The following is a 20,186-nucleotide window of genomic DNA, read 5'->3' on the forward strand; positions in this document are numbered from 1 at the left end:
GTAAACTTTCTCTGTACCTTCTCTAAAGCATCCACATCCTTTTGGTAATGTGGCGACCAGAACTGTACACAGTATTCTAAATGCAGCTGAACCAATGTCTTGTACAATTTTAAGATGACTTGCCAGCTCTTATACTCAATACCCCATCCATTGAAGGCAAGCATACTATATTACTTGTGGCTAAATGGATTGAGGGCTATGGGAGGACAGTGGAATTAGTTATTGAATTCAATGATCAGCTATGATCATATTGAATGGTAGAGCAGGGTCAAGGAGTTGAACAGCCTATTCCTGTTCGTATCTGCCAAGTTTCAATGAAAGGGTTGTTAATTGATGTCATAGATAACAGAACAACATTCACAATCTTTAATGAATGGTGGTTTGTCAATGGGAGATTTGATCCTTAGGGCTACCATTTCTAGCGCACACTTCAAATCTTTAATCAAGTTGCCATCTTGAACTAAAGGCAGGCTTCACTGGCTTAAAGGTTCTTTACCATTAAAAGTATTCAGGAATATTACACAAATGTCAAGGTTATGAAAGTGCAAATCCAGCAGAGTTAGAAAGGCTATAAAAAGCAATAAAGGAATATAAAGAAATAAGAAGTACCAGAAGTATTCTTAAAAAGACAGAGATACCATCAAAAGTTAAAGTAATATGTTGAGAAAGAGTAGTATACATTTGAAATATATTGAGAAGGAGAATGTGGCCTATTAAAGATGAGTGCAGGTGAGACTATAAGATGGAAGATTTGGTACAGAAACACTTCTACATGTTTTCACCGTGGAGGAAGAGGCTAAAGTAATAGTGTTAGGATCCCAACTGATAGTAATATTGGATTAATCAGATCCCACAATGAAACCTGGTATGGTAGATCAAAAGAAGCAAATGAAATTTGCTAACGTAACGCTATAACATGCGTTACGTTAACATTAATGCGCTATAACGCGATTGACAAATTGGGGACATTGTTTCTAAAGGGCAAACTTTTAAAACGTGTTGGCTGTAACACAATTACATCACCAACACTTTAAGTGCTGTTTCTAAAGCACGTTTTTTTCTATAACATGAGATTGCACCATCGTGTTATAGAAAAACTGACAATAAATAGAGAAATCAGTGAGTAAAACCTTAATAAAAGAACAAAACAAAGGGTTGAATCTTCCCATATTCTGGTTGTGTCATTTTTGTTGAGTTTAATGTACCATTTCTCAGTGTGAAGCCTAGTGATTAACTCCAGTCAGTACTTCTATAATACGATGGTTGTGTTCTTGCACAACCCTGCATTATAGAAAACTCACGCTTTAAAAACATTACATCGCATTACAGTCAACACACGTTTTAAACGTTCGCGCTGTAGAAACTGCATCCCCAATTCATCAATCGCATTACACCGAATTTGCATTGACAAAATGCACGTTATAACAGAACGACCCTAATATACCAGGCCCCTGTGGTTCTCCTCCTGTCCGATGTTAGCCCAATTCTCCCACAAAATATAGCCAGAAGTATTTGGTGCTGCTAGGATATTCCAGCATCCCTGGTGCCGGTGCCATAAAATCAGTCCGGATCTACCCTGCACAGTCCCTGTGAATTATCCTGAAGACAGTGTCACATGTTGTGGACAGGCACCTCGACATCCTGGTGATAAAGTGGTGCAGAGAAGGGCTGACCTCTTCCCCAGGACTGGCAGTAAAGGCCAGGCATTGCCAATCTGATCTGAAGTCGGCACCCAGGTCAGTATGGTCACAACCATCTGGAAAAATATCTACCAGTGTAGGAAGTAAGTCAATAACCTTCACTGCTCCACTGGCTAAGTGCTACACTCTTCTCTGTGCTATACCATACTTCCTTTATCTTTGTTTACTTCTTTCCCACCTACATTCATGCTCTACCACTCTTACTATTGCCTGCAGCAGCTTTCCTCACTCGCTGACACTCTCCTCAACCCTGACACCACCAACCCTGCAGGGCCTCTGTGCTGCCTACTCACTTACCCAAACAGCTCCCCACCCTTCTACGAGCTGCATCAGCACTAGGAATGCCATTCACTTTCACTTCACTCAGTCCTTTCCTTTCTCTCATTGCAGGAGAAAATGGCCCATAATGGTGGAGAGAAAGCTAGAATGGATGAGGAGGGACGAAATATTCGTCTCTTCACCCATTACAAGGAGAGTTTGGGCCTGGACGTAAAGATCAAGACCAGTCCCATTGAGATGCAGACACGTCCATGTTTCAGAAACCAAGAAAGAAGAATTGGGAGTCATTGTTGTACCATTCTCCCACTATTGTCACTGTGAATTTCTTATTAACATGCCAAGATGTATAATCCCTGGGTCAGTCGCCTGAGGCGGGAATTGAACCCGGGTCTCAGGCGCTGTGAGGCAGCAGTGCTAACCACTGTGCCACCGTGCCGCCCATAATTGGGGGTCATTGTTGTACCATTCTCCCACTATTGCCAATGTGAATTTCTTATTAACATGCCAAGATGTATAATCCCTGGTCATGGTGCTTTTGCTCTTTTGACAGCAGCTTGGCTGGAGACAAGAGGACCCCTGCAGGATATCCCCTTATGTACCTCTAAGAGAACAGAGAGGCCTTAGAGGAAGTACTAGAAAAGCTGTCTTCACCATCCTTCATCAGCTCAGATACTGACATCTCGGTAAGTATCTTTTCTAGATTAGAGTCAAGACAACATGCTGGCGAGCATTGATTGCCATGACTGCAGTTGGAAGGAGAAAAGACCCAGGTCACTGGCACTCAGAAGACTGCTGGAGACCAGAGACCTGTTCAGTCATTAGTAGGGCACGACCTCATACTGTTGGTTTATCAGGGACTTCATACAATTACATAGTCAGGCACAGGAAAAACGGGCAGGTTTGTCAGAGACACTGGGCAAACTGACACAAAGGCTGTAGCATTGTTATTGGGATCCCACTGCCTCAGGCATGAGGCCATCCACTTCCTCCATCTAAAGGTTGGCAGCTGCATGGAAGCCAGGTCCAGAAATCTCAGAGAATGATTGATACACATGCAGCCATTAGTGCTCAGCACTAACAGCAAGGCAATGAGGGGATGAGGGACCAGGACTTCACACCAGGTGCTTTTTCCCCACAAGTAGGACAGCAGGCATCGAGCCAGAGAAGGAACCATTTACAGCGCTAACATCAGCCCCACGCCCAGACACCTCCTCCCAGACACACTGGAAGTCCCTCCAACTCTCCCTGCCTGCCACCCACAGCTCTGATGGGGCTTCAGGTCAAGGACAGGGACAGGAGACACTCAGCACATTAAACAAAAACACCCATAGGATCACCAAATCTCCAAAGTAAATGTACTTCACTGTAAATCAGTCTCCCTCCACCCTCGCTACAGAACACGGGAATGCACTGAGACACAGTCGGAGGGAAAGAAAGAAAACCTTCTGAGGTCACACCTGAGAGACATCAATGTAAATAAGTTTCCACTTTTGTAAATGTATGCTCACTTTCCACCTCCAACTGTGTTTGTGAGTCCCTGTCTAGCCATGATTACAGCATGTTACATGCTGTATGTTAGTCTACCTGTTAGTCAGTGCTATATTAGTCAGTGCTCCCAGTTGGGATGACAGCAGTTGCTGTTCCATGTGCAGACAATGGGTAAACGGCAGTTGATTCCTACTTTGGCAACTCAGCTCCAAGTGTCTTTCAGCTTCAGTGTAAGGCAGATATGTTTCCCTTTGAAGGGACTCACTTTGCTTGAAGCTAAAGTCCCCTCCATCACGGAATAAAGTACTTTGCCCATCCACTCCATGTGCAGTTGCTGCCATTTATATCTTCATTGTGCCCTTGGTACTTGAAGCACAATGGAAGGCAGCAGTGGTCCCTCTTCAAACAGTGAGTCTCATGCTCCATGTCTCTGCCTTGTGAATCCCCAAGTGTAAATATCGCTTTCTTGGTGGCCTTTCCCTCAAGTCTATTGGCTTTACACTTCCCCAAGTCACCACAAAAGAAGTCTATCTCAGTTTGCATCTGCCTACTTCATACCTCAAGCTCTAGGCATAGCAAAAAAAATATATCATACACAGTCTTCCCATAGAAGCTCGGGTGCTTACTGCCTACAGTGGATGACACTCTCACATGACCCCTACCCCTCCCATGATCTACCTTCCCATCTTGTATCTGCACTAAACTGCACGGTATGTCAGAAATATTGTGAGCCTTTAAAGTGCAGCCAAGGGGGGAAGCATTGAAATACAACACAAGGCAGGGGTGTCATAAGCAACCCGGTAAGTGCAAAAGAGTAAGCACTAAAAGAGCAAGCAAGCAGTCTGAGGTGAGTTTGATTCATGAGCTGTGTGCCTGCCCCTCTGTATTGTCCGTATAAGTGTATTTCAATGAGAGATGTCCTTGTGCTCTGAAGTGCACAGCGAATGACAGAAACATATTGTAATGGCTTGTGTCAGTTTCCAGCATCCATAGATGTAAGGTGTGTGTGAGGTCTCTGCCAATAATCTGGGCTCGACGATGTTGCTGTCGTGTATCCAAGCTAAAGGTCCAGAGAAGCAAGAGCTGGAGTTTTAGCTACCCACTCTGGCCTTCATTGGCAGGAACACTTGGCATCTTTTTCTTATCTGGCAACTGGAGAAATGAGAGCCTGCCTATTAAAGAGATGAGCCTTAGGTGGTAATGAGGGTGATAATAAGTGATAATCTCATTTAATAGGATTCTCACCGCTCATTTGTGAGTCTCAATATCTGGGATTTAATTCGAAAATGTGACTTGTTGATTTCTCTCTTGCCATCTTATACAATACTATTAAATTTCTTGCCATAGCCCACCTCATTCAAAGCCTGGGGAGATTTCACATTGTGAAAGTTTCATCTTGTGATCTCCAAACTGGATAGAGATTATTTCATACTTGGCAACTTGACAAGAAATTTCAAATTAATTTGCATGTTAATTGTTTTATAGTTCTCAGTGGGCTCCATCATCTACCCACATCATAATCACAGAATCCTTACCATGTGGAAACAGGCTATTTAATCCATTGAGTCCAGACCTACCCTCTGAAGAGTATCCCACCCCAACCCAACCTCCATTCCTGCCCCATACCCTACATTTACCATAGCTTTCACATCTCTGGATGCTACAGGTAATTTCCCATAGCCTATCCATCCAACCTGAACATCTTTGGATTGTGAGAAAAAGCCAGAGCACCTGAAGGAAAAACACGCAGAAATGGAGGGATGTGCAAACTCCACACGAACAATCACCCAAGGGTGAAATTGAACTCAGGTCCTTGGCACTGTGAGGCAGCAGTGTTAACAACTGAGCCACCGTGCCACATACATGTCCAAACAGTTTAAGAAGCACACTTCAATTTCCCTCATTGATTAATTGTAACAAACAGCCATGACTATCAACAGAGATGCAGCAAATTGCTGTACAAGTCTCATTATGACATACAAAACCTGATCATTGGGCTGACTTTCAATTCCCTCTAGGGGCAGGGGCCGCCAATTAATGGGGGAATATATCACCCTGCACCCCATTTAGGATGGGTGTGAGGGGGGGCCATTGTGATGATACAACTACAACTGTCAGCAGTGGGAGATCTGAAACAAACACCTTCAAAGTCTGGACAAATGTCACGAAAGGCTTTCTGTATTTAACAGTAATTAACCACTTCATGGGATGAATTTTTCCCGTTGTTCTCCAAACTGCCAAAAGAAATCTTGGGGCCAGACTTAGGATTTTCATGAATCTTCCACCAAAGTTACGGAGGCTGTTCAATTCTATCCCATTCTTTCTGCAACTCAGTTATGACAACTGAGGAGGTGGGAAGAGGTAGGATGGAAGGTTGTACATAGCTTCTGGTTTCTTTTTTCTTATCATGAATCATGGCCCCTATACCTCTCTCCCTGCTCTCTTACCCTTCCCCAAACTTTCCACTCAAAATCTTAAAATTGGTCTTGATAGCCCTTCACCACCACTGTCCATCCCAATTCATTAGACACAGATGACCCGGCTACAGTAAAAAGAAAAAGTGACAATCCAACAAATTTTCAACTGAAGATTAAACCAGACGTTTGGGAGACACTGTATGTGGGGAGAAGGTCTGCAGATTGGCAGGAAGGATCCCTGACATTCAGATACTTTTGATAATTCCAAATGAAATGAATCCAGCAAAAATATGGAGCTGTTACCTATTCACCAGGTTGCCTTAAATCTTAGATGTAAGATTAATGCAGTGACGATTCCAGGTCTGGATCAGAACAGATTTATTTCGAATACTTTTAGCGTCTCAGAAATTATATGATTTCCTATACACATGGTCTCATCCAGAACTCAGATCTTTCAATGGAAGCTTCTCTGCATAATTAGCTCTCTTGTTTCACCCATAGGTTCAATCAATCAAGTACAGGTACACAGATCAGAGAGGCAATTAACAATTACAAACATCAGCTAGGAGCATAATAACAATTAACACAGATTAATCAAACCATTGAAAACAGCAGAAGCAATCTTTTCTCTTTTCAGATCTTATATTTCCAGAAATTTCTGCAATTAAATCCAAGTTTCTAGTTATATTTTTATCTGAGTGTATGTATTATTTTAATTAGTTCATTCAGTTTACTTCATGTTTCCCTTTCCTGTCTGCTCCATAACTTTTAATGCAAGCCTCCCATTACTTTTGCTAATTGGGAGGCAACTCGTCTAAGCATTTAATTTGCATAACAGTGTAATTAGCATTTCAAGAAATTAATTAAAGATTTAGAAAGAATTCAAACTATTACTTCAACTATTATTCATAGATAGGAAATAGGAGTGTTGACCCTTTGACTGTCATATAACTGTGTACACAAATATCAACCAGACACTAACCTATATCTAGAGGACCACGGCCAAGAAGAGTATGTTTGTACTTATTCAAACTCTCATCATCATTGTCCATCTCCTGAATTTCTTTCAGTGTTTTCTGTGCCGGTGCTCTGTAGCTTGAGTCAACCAAGGCATCCTCTTCGACAGGATACAGCTCTGGATCCTTTTCTGCCAAAATATCTTAGAGAAAAAGCACACCGATTTATTGTTAGTTAGCTTTCAGTTCTATAGTTAGATTTTATCAACTGAATTGAAAATTCCAAATACATAATGTCAATATCATCTGTAAGAAACTTTAATTTTAACATATAATTGTGTGCAAATAGTTGAGAATACCTTAAACCTCATGAACATTTGGGTTTATGTTATCTCAAGCACTTTACTAGTTTGAGGTTAGACGTAGGTTACATCATTGCAGATCAGTGCAGATCTCCAAACTAAAGGAACAAAAAAAGTGATAAGAGGCAAATTAATTCTACTTTAACTCTGCAAAATGGTAAAATAGCCCTTTTTGCACAAAGGTGCAAATTCTCAAATGATCAGTTATTTTAATTTTCCCCTTGTGATAAGAATCGGGGTGAGGTAGAATTCATTAGTCTCAATCACTCTCCCACCAATGTCTGCTACTAGTTTAATAGTTGGGTTTCAGAAGGTATTGATGGTGTGGTAGCAGGAAGCTATCTATCATTGCCAGGATCCAATCATGTATTTCCGACCTTGGCACGATGGTTAATGTTTGGACTAAATGCCAGAACCACTGGTGAAGCATGGTAGAAAATAATTAGGTGCAAGTGCAAACTATGTGGAAGTGTAAGTCTGTAATGTGTATTGTACCTATAAAATCAATTAGAGTCATAGAGATGTACAGCATGGAAACAGACACTTTGGTCCAACTCGTCCATGCCGACCAGCTATCCCAACCCAATCTAGTCCCAGACTTTGTCTATTTATCCTATCCATGCCCCTCATAATTTTGTAAACCTCTATAAGGTCACCCCTCAGCCTCTGACGCTCCAGGGAAAACAGTCCCAGCCTGTTCAGCCTCTCCCTGTAGCTCAGATCCTCCAACCCTGGCAATATCCTTGTAAATCTTTTCTGAACCCTTTCAAGTTTCACAACATCTTTTTCGACTGCTGTACCCACACTACAGAATCCCTCCAATCTTGGTGTTTGGGTTTCGGGATAAATGCAGTCTATCAGAAAGGGATATGATTTGCAGTTTCAGGGTGCATTTAATACAATGCTGTGAAATTTGATGGAGGGGACAAGTGATGTTGACTGCACAGTCATAAAATAAGAAGTTACTTGCACAAGAAAAACAGCATGAATGTTATGAAACTTATGTTTATTAATATGAACTAAGTTTGCACTCTGCTGTATTGATTTGATACTAAAGTGTTTGGATTTGTTCATTGAATGGTGCTGAGAGAAATATTGCATTTTTAGAGATTACATTAGCACGTTATAGAATCAAACAGATAATGTTTTTGTCTCTGAATAGCAGCTTATAGCTACCAAAAAGCAAAAGCTCATTGACTTCTATCTCCAGTACCTACCACACATCATTGATATCATACTGGACTCACCAATGAACCAGCCCTTTCTAGTACAAACAGGCATGCTAATATTCATCAAGCAAAGAAGGCTTTGTTGACTTGGGAATGTGCACAGGGCAGAAGATGGCTATATCACCACAGATACATTATAAAGAGTTATGAAAGGGTTCAGAAATGGTTTACTAGGATGTTGCTAAGGTTAGAAGGTTTGAGCTACAGGGAGAGGTTGAATAGACTGGAGGCTATTTTTCCTGGAGGATCAGAGGCTGAAAGTGACCTTTTAGTGGTTTATAAAATCGTGAGGGGCATGGATAGGGTATTTTCCCTGGGGTGAGTGAGTCAAAAACTATACAACATAGGTTTAGGTTGAGAGGGGAAAGATCTAAAAGGACCTAAATGGCAAGTTTTCACACAGAGGGTGGTGCATGTATGGAATGAGCTGCCAGAGGAAGTGGTTAAGGCTGGTACAATTACGACATTTAAAAGGCATCTGGATGGGTACATGAATAGGAAGGGTTTAGAGGGATATAAGCCAAGTCCTGGCAAATGGGACTACATTTATTTAGTATTTCTGGTCAACATGGATGAGTTGGAGTGAAGGGTCTGTTTCTGTGCTGTATATCTCTATAACTCTATATAAGAAGGTAGCCTATGGCAAGAGACTCTGCAGGGGCTGAAGGCTCTGCTTCAAGAATGCTGTCAAATAATGATATGAAAGCTCTCAATATCAATTACAACAAGTGGGAAAAACTAACTGAGAACTGAAGTCAATGGCAACACTAATTGTGACCAGATGTCAGCCTTCCTGAGTGGCAAAAGACAATGTGATGTAGGATTTTTAGCAGATTTTGCCTTTCCTGACAGGCAGCTATTGTTCAGTCATCAGACCAAGTGCAACAGGATGATTTCAACTGACCTCATCAGAGTCCTGAAACTGCATTTCATCAGCACTCACGCATGAAAGACACACAAGAGTAAATAATTCTGTAAAATTAACTAATCTTATGTTCTATATTATGTAATGCTTTGATGCCAAGAAATGTCAATTTATGAAACATTGGTTTGACTACTGATTGGCTTCTCTAAGTTATTATCTGTTACAAGCTAGATTTTGCAGCCATCATAAGTGACTTATAACATCTGTCTACAACCTCACTGCACCCAAGTTATGCAGGTTATCTCAAATCGAAGGAACCATCAGGAAGATTCTGGATCATGCCACAGGAAGATTGAAGCAGAGGTTCAGGTATCTGCAAAGGTCTGGCTTCACCTTACAGTCTGCCCCATATTCAGTTGGTAATCTTGGTATGTAGGAATGAGGTTGAACATTGAAGCACAGCATTGTCCTCACCCTCACACCATCCAATCTGCTTGCCCATGTTGGAAGTGCCCTACAGGTATTTATTTTGGCTCATTTGGAGTCAAATATTGTTGTGTTCAAGTTTCACTCCTGGCATGGGCTGTTTTTTTCTGATGGCTTAGTTTCATATCCCTTGAAGAGTTGATGAAGAACACATCCCCATTGAATGTAACTGCTCCTCAGCCATTTAACACTCAATGGGACATTCTTTGCCTAAGGCTTAAACATTCCTCCCCTTCTCTACTTTATGGGGAGTCCTTCTCCCTCAGAGAGAGCTGACAGACAATCCAATTGGCCAGCAGCTCTGTAGTCCCAGCATGAGAGTTACAAGCAGTGACCTATGCTGGGACAATAAGAAGAGGGAGTTATGGATCCTGGAGTTTTAGGTAAATCTGGCATATTAGCAAGGCCTGAGTGTCAGTCCCAATGAGGTGGGGTGGATGAAGTGGGAGGCTAGATTTAAGAGATCGGAGGAAAATGAAAGAGGAGGTATGACCTTGTAGGATGGGCACAGAGGATCCCTAAAGCTGGTCTGCTCTCCTGCCCAATGCCATTCTGTGCAGTGAAAGCTGCCAGGCTACCCATCAATAGCTGGCCTTTACTGGTCCTGGGTCATAGAGTGACAGAGGGCAAGATTAGGCACTTAAATGATAATTAACTGGCCACTTAAGGGCTTTAACAAGTACAAGGATGCCCAACATAACCACAGCTATATAGGAGACTGGATAGAGCAAATAGATCTCATGCAGTCCAGACATTGCATTTTACAAACTCCCCAGCCTTCAAACTCACAGTGAGGAGATTGTAATATTTTGGGTACAAGTCCGTAATTCAGGCTAGCACTTTAGTGCAGTTCTGCACGAATACAGCACTGCTGTGGTTCAGGTGAAATGTTATAAGTTTCTATCCCCTTTCTCAGGTACACACAAGATATCCCTCATCGTGAATGGAAAAAGAGCATAAGCTTTGCCAGGCATTCTGGCCAACAATTCTCTCTCTCAACTAGTGCCAATAGCAGATGATGTGGCCATTTATTCACCACACTTTGTGGGCATTAAGCACCATGTTTCCCACATTACAAGGTGGCTATGACTTCAAAGGTACATCATTGTCTGTAAAGCGTTACATCCTGAGGTCATGAAATGTGCTGTGTTAGCCTGTGTTTTTTACTTAAATTAATTTCTTACATCACATTTTCTCCAAAAGAAAGTCTGAACTTTCCATGTTTGGTTGGCTGCTCACTCAACATTGTAATTACTTAATGTTTCCAAGTCTGACTATCAGTAGTAATTTGCTGCAATTGTGTTGATTCAGCTTCCTTAAACCAGACTCTGGGTGCAGCTTATACTAATGGAGGTTTGATTTCTGAATGGAGGTCCTACAATTGATCCTGTGTCCTACATTAGCACAAATGTCTCGATGGCTCAGCGACACATTAAAAGCAGGAAATACAAAAAGTAGGCCAAGTATTGTAATACATTAAAGTAACAAATCATGCTGAAGTATTGTTATTCATGTTCCTAGGAATATTTGACAAATTATTTTGTTTGCAAATACAGAGTTGCAGAGAAATACCTTTAGAGAGTCACTGTGTACAACAGGACTCGGTCCAACTCGTCCATGCTGACCAGATATTCCAACCCAATCTAATCCCACCTGCCAGCACCTGGCCCATATCCTTCCAAACCCTTCCTATTCATATACCCATCCAGATGCCTTTTAAATGTTGCAATTGAACATTTGCGTGTGACATGAATAGCAAAAAGGACTGGACCTTCTTCAGTGGATGCACCCCAGAGTTAAATTATAAAATGAGCCCACAATGCACTTCTTTTGAGTTTATGACCACGTATCATCACAACTTTATTAAAATACAGCTACATTAAAAGTTGCTGTTTAATCCCTAAGAGAAGCAAGAATTATGTGTAAAGGTCAGGAAAGTGAGGTTTATCCACCCAGCCATGATCTCATTGAATGGCAAAGTAGACTTGATAGACTGAATGGTCTACTTCTGCTCCTATATCTAATGGTCTCATATCTTAACAGCAACAATCAAAGACTAGCAAGGTATCACATCCTCTAAGTATACACATTCGGCACAGCATACTTAGGGCCTGGTCATCTGGGAGACTTTTCAATTTTTAACACGAATCATACTTAAGCCATAAACATGCATTAAATGAAGCAAAAAAGAAAAAAAAAACAAATTTTGCAGCAAAACACCATAAAAAAAGCTTTCTTCCCTCTGTGTCTAGAACTCTGGTCACATAAGATACCTTCCAAATAAGCCTAATTTGAGGATATTTGCTTATGAATGTTGCAGGTGTGGCCATTTTTGTGGGCCAAAAGATGTTCAATAGAGCATTGGATGAATGGGTGCATAATGTCAAGGTGATTTAGATATACTCTGTATGTTGTATCATTCACTAAGACCTAATATTCAATGATGCAAGCTCTGAAGACTGAAGAATGCAATTAAATACAATTGATTGCAGGTAAAATTCATCTTGAGGAAGCAAAACAGGAGAAATAGCACTTTGCTGCCTTGATTTACAAAGTGTAAAAGGGACTATTTCTTGTTTTGGGCTGCACCCCATTGATAACATGTTTGACATTTAACAATATTGGAACAACAGAATCACACTCCCAGGAAAGTGTGAGGAAAGATGTTTGAAGAAACTAATGTTAATCAATGGTGTGAAAGTTATATATCTTATTAATGGACAGAAACATAAACAGTAATTTTAAAAAAACACTAGAAATCTGTCTCTATGTCGTCCTGTTACATTAGGCGGATGCTTCAGATTTTTAAGTGATGATTTCAGCTTTACATCATTAACAACTTAACATTTCTATAACACCATTATAGCCATTGCAAGGTTCCAGCGATGCAATGCAAAGCAATCAACACTGTTACTAATGGTCTCTTTGCTTTGGAGAATACCATTTTCTAGTTGAACAAATTTATATTTCTTAAACAGAGTGTCCCTAACTGAGAAAACAACAATACTCCCATGCAGCATAAAATACAAGTTCATTTTAAGTCAGTGATGCACTGTTAGGAACAGAAATAATTATGCCTACTGTGAATTTGTTTCTTGCAATATTATGGGTCATAGATTATCAAATCCTTTTATTTTATTTAAATAAAATGTCATTAATGACTCTTTTTACAAGTAATTTTGCCTCCTCTGATGTCTCTGTCACTGACTACAGAGAAAACCCAGGCAGTTGCCTGTATTTTGCACTTCACAAAAGAGAAAACCAGATGTGTTTCCATTCCCTTGACAGACCTGATACTTCAGACAGCACCCATGGGAATCTGAATTTGCTTATTGCATCATGTTAGTTAGCTAGGGTCAAATTTCTTTGTGCTCCCTCCCCTGAAAGATGCATATTGAGGTGGTGGTGGGGGCCTGAAAATGACAACATCAGATGGTGTGTCAATTTTAGTGTACCAAAGCAGGGTAGAGATGGCTGGAGTCACATCCTCCTCTACAATGGGCCAATTATATGTGTTAAGGGAGAGGTGGAATATTTAAAGGAGTAAAGATTTAAGCACCTGTCTGTTTCAGGATAGCTGAGGGGAAGGGATAGACAATGGGGAACCGGTCAATGGGCATCACCCAGTCCATAATAAAGGCAGTAGGACAAAGGAGGATTGTTCAGGTCATACAGATTGGAGAATGGCAAATGTAAATCCACTATTTAAAATGGGAAAGAGAAAACACACAGACATTACAGATCAGTTAGCACAACTTTCTAAATGGTGAGAAAATTAATAAAGCCAAAGCACAAAGGGATCTGGGAGTGCTAGTCGAGCTTGGGGAGTGAGTGTAATGACAGGTCTAACATATGAGGAACGGCTGAGGATACTGGGATTGTATTCGTTGGAGTTTAGAAGATTAAGGGGAGATTTAATAGAGACATACAAAATAATACATGGCTTGGCAAAGGTGGATGCTAGGAAATTGTTTCAGTTAAACGAGGAGACTCGGACCCGTGGACACAGCCTTAGAATTAGAGGGGGTCATTTCAGAACAGAAATGCGGGGACATTTCTTCAGCCAGAGAGTGGTGGGCCTGTGGAATTCATTGCCACGGAGTGCAGTGGAAGCCGGGACGCTAAATGTCTTCAAGGCCGAGATTGATAGATTCTTGTTGTCTAGAGGAATTAAGGGCTACGGGGAGAACGCTGGTATGTGGAGCTGAAATGCGCATCAGCCATGATTGAATGGCGGAGTGGACTCGATGGGCCGAATGGCTTTACTTCCACTCCTATGTCTTATGGTCTTATGGTCTTAACATGTAGTGGAAAAGCTACAATCTATTATAAAAGACATAACAACAGAAAATTCGGAAAACATTAATGGGATGAGAAAAAGCTAGTAGGGGCTTATGAAAGAGAAATCATGCTTAACAAATCTACTAGAGTTTTTTTGAGAATGTAACTAGCAGAATAGATCACCGAGAACCAGTGGATGGGGTGTATTTGGATTTTCAGAAAGTTTTTAATATGGTCCTTCATAAGAGATTTGTGAGCAAAATTAAAGGTCATAGGATTGTGTAGAATAAATTGGGATAGATCAAGAATTGGTTAACAGACAGGAAATGGAGATTGTGAACAAATGGATCTTTTTCTGAGTGGCAGCCAATGACTAGTGGGATGGTGCAAGGATCAGTGCTTGGATATTTATGACTGTTAAATGACCTGGATATGGAAACAAAATACAACATCTCCAAGTTTGCTGGTGACACAAGGGGTGGGGGTGGGGGTGGGGGGGGGCTATGGTTTGATGTGAGTTGTGAGAAGGATGCAAAGGGCTTCAAGGTGATTCAGCCAAGTTGAGTGAGTGGGCAAGCACATGGCAGAGGCAGTATAATGCAAGTAATTGTGAAGTTATATACTTCAGTGTGAAAAGCAGTAGCTTGTATTTTATTTAAGGGTATTATTTAAATGGTGGTATATTGAAAGATGTGGATATGCTAAGGGATCTGGGTGTCCTTGTACAACAGGCAATGAAAATGGACAGGTATGTGCAGTCAACAATTAAAAAGGAAGATGATATATTGGCTTTCATTGCAAGAGGATTTGAGTTCAGAAGGAATGTCTTACTGCAATTATGTAGGACCTTGGTGAGACCACATCTAAAATATTTCAAGGAGTTTCAGTCTTCCTAAGAAAGGATTTACTTGTCTTAGGGAGAGCACAACAGAGGTTCACTGGGTTGATGCAGGGGATCGCAGGACTGTCCTATGAGGAGAAATTGGTTGAACTGGGTCAACTGTTTTCACTTACTCTCCTCAACCTCTCCTGACTATAAAACATCTGGGAACCTGGTGGGATCTTTCAAGGCCCTGACTTCATCTGTCAAGCTTCAAAACCATCTAAGAAACTATAGGTCTGTAACAAAAGAGACTGAGATAATTACAATTGTTAAAATTATAATGATTTTAATTGGGATCCACACTCTGATATTAAGAAAACCCTTCTTACATACAAACATACTAATCATGCCCAAGGAAGATATCAGTTCTGTTCATGACAGGACCTTGCTGTACACAATTTAACTTTTGTATTTCCTATATTACAATGTAATTACACTTCACAAAAGATTACTTCACAGCTGCAAAGTCCTTTGGGACACATGGTGGTTTTGAAAGGTACTATATAAATGCAAGTATTTTCTTCTGTCAAATCGACTTATGCACTGCATAATTCCAACATAAGAGGAGTTATAAGGAAGGTAATTGAATCTCTCTTTGAGTGTTCTCTTTCTTCTCTGTGTCTCTGCAGGGAATAATCCCAGTGATAGCATTCCCAATTATCTTTCCTTTGTAAAAGCATTGATTATTTTCCAAGAGAGAAGTTATTGTTATCAAAATACTGAGATGTGGAAAACACTGAAAAGTGTATTGCTCCCTCAGACTTTAAAACAGATTTAATTTTGCCTACAATCTGAGGAGCAGAGTAAAGCAGCCACAGTAAAGACTTGAATCCAGTGTGAAACAAAATGTGAGGGGGCAAGTTTCAGACCACACATGAAGCATTAGTTCAACACATTCACACTGCAGCCAGCTGATTAAGGGTCTACGTAGATCTCTGATAGACATTTTAAATTCACCTACAATTAGCTGAAATACTCAGATAATGCAAACATTGGGAGAAGCTTTACCCAGGCCGTGTGAGCAGAGATATCTCTTATCGGGTGCAATACTAAGATTTCAGTTAAGCAGGATAAACAGTGTTACAATGTTTAAATTCTAACTTAGATTCTGATTTGAAACAAAGTGAATAGTGCCTCAGAATCAACAGCAGCAAATGGGGCATCACTTTTAAGACAACCGTATTCTTATAACTGAACAGTTAGAAAACAAAATGGTGCAGAATTCACAGCCTAGGAATAATAATTTTGAGGAGTTAACTTGCAGATTAATTTTCCTATTGAATCCTCAAAATGATGGACTGAATAGTCTTCTTTTGCACTGTGACAATTTTGTGTTCCTGTGATTTAACCCTCATTGTTCCAACCATGAAATCGACACACTGAAAGCCTGTAGCTACACATGTGATAGCCCTGCCTTAAACTGCACCATATGTTAATCAGAATAGACACTTTTGGAGGGACATGCAGCTATAATGTTGTACCTCAAATGTCTTGTTGCATCATTTCCTTTGGTAGCTTACAACAAACATTATCACCTTTAAGTATAAATCTACATTACTGATGAAAAATACTTCTCATTGTTAAACTACTTCATTACAACTGCATCATGGTGATATTTTATGTTCCAGAGACTTCACATGCCCCAGGTAATGTGAGTGCAATCGCCAATCAGCTTGGTTCAGTTGGAGAAAGCCATGACATAAGAATTTTCAGTATTCAAGATTATCATTAGGTTTCAAAACATAGCTTTTTGTCTTAAGTGAATCTGATAGGTTAAACAAGGTTCTAAATGGATCAGATTTCAAACTGCTAAGAAAAAAGGACTCTCATAAAATTCAGTAGTTTTGTTTTCACAGATACACACAGAGTTAGAAATATCGAGCTTTACTAAAGTAAATGGAATTGGGATTAAGCATAATTCTTGAGCTGTCATCATAGTAACCCATCACATGACTGTAGCTGGTCACCAGATATATTTCTTGAGCCTTATTCAATACATTAAGAAGTATTATCTCAAATATTGGATGTAATGCTGAGAAACAGAAAGTTATTTCTCCTCTGCAAGATGCATATGGGTGTGGTTTACCAATGTTAATTTACACATATATATAGCACATTACATCACAAAGTAACATTGGTATAATACAACTTTACGCCAAGGGCTAAATTAATAAGCCATCTGATCAGAAATGTGAAAAGAACTGGAATATTTAACAGAGGCATTAAGGAGAATCTGCTCAGTCAGCAGTGAAGAGTGCAGGCTTTGCTCTTACAGGAAATCCACGGTATAGCTCTTCAAACAAAGGATGGGCTTCTGGGTTTGAAATTTTAACAGCACAGAACAGTAATTTAAAAACTCTTGCCTCACCTTTGTAGCATACTGTCAACCACATAAGTTCCAGGAGCTGGCTGCCAAACTCACATACATCCAAACCCAGCATGGTAATCTGTCTCCAAGCAGTGTGGATGCTGTCTCACTCAAAAACGGACACAATAAAAAAAACAACCAGAGCAAAATGTTTTTTACACTGCCCCCATAAAGTATATGAAGAGAAAAATATCTAAAAAGAAAAGTAATCCTGGATATGAGAAATTTCACATGCTACACATTGACTGCAATGGAACTGTAATGTAAAAATCCTATTCGTCTGCAGACGCTATTGATTTGCTAGCTGCCCTAATGCTATGCTGCTCTCAACTCCCATCAGTCATTATCTCGCAGATGTCTATGATCTCATCTCCCTCCCACCACATGCAGCGCACACTTGAATACAAACACAATGCTTCCCCATGTAGAGAGAATATGTAATGCTCCCAATTCACCGACTGGTGTTTGTAATCCTGAGGTTTGTACAACCCTGCTACGCTACCTGGGAGAAAACAATAATATATCCGCTCCAGCAGTGTTAAAGGAGCAATGCAATAGTCCTCTCCTCACAGAAAAATTAAGAAATCTTATGTCTTTAATCTATGCTCCCCCATTTCCTGAACTCTGCCTTATATTTTAATCTTTCACACAAAAAGTGTGTAAAATTGTTATTAGGGTGATTTAATGAAACTAAGGATAACTTGCTCTTGTTTATGCCAAAGTCAATCCTTACAAATATACTGAGACCATTGTTTTCATTTTCTCATTATCTCCCCTCTCCATTACAATGCATCACCTGGTCACAACTGCATACGATTAAAAATAGTAATGCATATACTTTTAAAAACCACATTAAATTTTCATGCACCAAAATACTATTGTAAGCATTTTGCTGCCAGATGTATTAAAGCCCCTCTAAGCATGACAAATCTGCTACAAGTGAAATGATATTTGAAAGTATATTCTGCATAATTTATAGGCTCAACCATAAACAAGAATGCAGAACATTTTGAATTAGCTTCTCCCAGCGAGCGGACATCGCATTATGTGCATGTCAATGATGATTTCTTTACATTATAATTACAATACCAGCAGCTTTTTTGTGGACTACATCAGCAACATGACTTAAGCAGTTACACACAAGACTGGGCTCAACAAGGTTGAAAATTGCATGATTATGGCTATCGATCATTCGAGCTCACTTGCTTCGGTTTGGTTTCTAATCAGAGCTCTTTCGAGCCACTTGATGAAGTAGGATGTGAGGGCTGGGATTTCCATCTCACAGGACGGAAAAAGTGACATCATTCTGCTCCTAATGTATTTCTTCTTGCTAATCAGAAACAGACTACTGGCAGTTTTGTAGCAGTTTCTAAGCGGTTGGCCCTCCCAATTGAGAAGGTTCTGTGAAAGTGGACGATTTACATGTGTTATATTGTGAGGTACACACATTTTGTTTACAGAACTGAGCAGAATCAAAGATGTCCCCATTCATCCAGCAATACAACAGGCTCCCTCCCAGGCTTTGATATTACCTTCACTAGTTAACATCCCTGCCTCCCACTGATGGGTGTGAGAGAGAGTCAGTGAACAGGACTAAAGATTTAAGGTCCAAATTTCACCCTTGAGACAAGTAGTGGCAGTTGGGTATTCCTGGGTCAGCCTGCCTAATTCAGGCAAGGCGAGACTTTCATCACTGGGGAGTTACTGCTGGCTGCAATCAGGTTCAGAGACAATCAAGGGCAGATATTTAAAAGGCTAAACTAGTTCAACTTCCTCACATTAACAATAAAAACAGAAGGGCCTTGTAGAATCCATCCCATGCACTCATTCAGCACCCTTAGCCCCTAAGCTCTCCACAAAACCCATCCATCCCACGTCCTGCTCTCCTCATAATTTACATAGTCCTCAAACTTTCTGTGTAAAATGCATGTCCTCCAAACAAGCTCCATGGCCTGTTTTATCAGGCTATGCCCATCACTCACCCTATCTATGATGCCTCATGACCCCCTATCCAGCCTTGCCCTTCCAATCATTTCCCATAACCCTGGCATCTCCTGTGCCAGGCCAGAAAATTTACATCTATTCATCCATAATACACTTTATATCATTAAACAGCCCCATATTGACAGTTAAATTCATTTTGAAACTCTTTTAATAAATTATTGATGACTCTCTATTATGTTTTAAAAGGAACTCCTTCTTAATATAAGATAATAAAAGTGTTGATCATCCAAACCCTTTAAACTTTCAATAGCTAACATGGCACAAACGCTTTTTAAAAAAATGTAAAATTATTAGCTAAGGTCAGAGAGTCAGAGTTGTCTATCAAGCAGGGCCTCAGGTTTTTCAAGAGAGTAGTGGTGTTTGATCTCTCACCAAAGTCTGAATATACATGCTCGCCTAAGAGACCAAACAACTATTACTCTCTTGAAATGGGGCAAGTCACTTCATTAACATATTTAATTTGTGCTGACGTACTGTAATCAGGAGCTTGACTTAAAAATCACTGTTATTAGAGAAGCTTCTTTCAGGGGTCAGGAATCTCAGCAGTGAAAGAGATGCAGGAGTAGCCAGCACCACAGAACAGGCTTGATCTTGAAAGAAATGCACCATAAAACTCTCATATCTTTGCCTCTGCTTCTATGAATCAAGGTCAGTAAGAATGGTCCCACTGGCTTTGAAGAAAACCTTCAAATTCTCCATTTCTGATGGCCACCTTTTGTCATCTTCCCTTCATATCACAACCTCCCTCCTCCCCTTCCATTTCAGCCTCCTCCTCAAACACCATTTGCCAACCTCTCCCAAAACATCCATTGTCATTGTTTGGGATCATCGTCAAGTCTCCTCGTTACGGCCTCCCGTTATTAATTTC

At 40.4% G+C, this 20,186-nt stretch overlaps 1 protein-coding gene across 1 annotated transcript in view; it reads right to left on the bottom strand.

Annotated features, from left to right (window-relative positions):
- The window catches only part of arhgdig (Rho GDP dissociation inhibitor (GDI) gamma), a 59,697-nt gene extending 41,937 nt beyond the window's left edge, over positions 1-17,760 (bottom strand). The window contains exons 1-2 of the mRNA XM_043711560.1: positions 17,315-17,760; positions 6,867-7,043 (exon numbers count right to left, since the gene is read on the bottom strand). Of these exons, the coding sequence (XP_043567495.1) occupies positions 6,867-7,043; positions 17,315-17,387 (250 nt within the window). The 5' untranslated portion in view covers positions 17,388-17,760. The remainder of the gene's footprint in view (positions 1-6,866; positions 7,044-17,314) is intronic.
- Positions 17,761-20,186: the final 2,426 nt, after the last annotated feature.

The sequence above is a fragment of the Chiloscyllium plagiosum genome, chromosome 21 (assembly GCF_004010195.1).
Source record: "Chiloscyllium plagiosum isolate BGI_BamShark_2017 chromosome 21, ASM401019v2, whole genome shotgun sequence".
Taxonomy (NCBI): Eukaryota; Metazoa; Chordata; class Chondrichthyes; order Orectolobiformes; family Hemiscylliidae; genus Chiloscyllium; species Chiloscyllium plagiosum.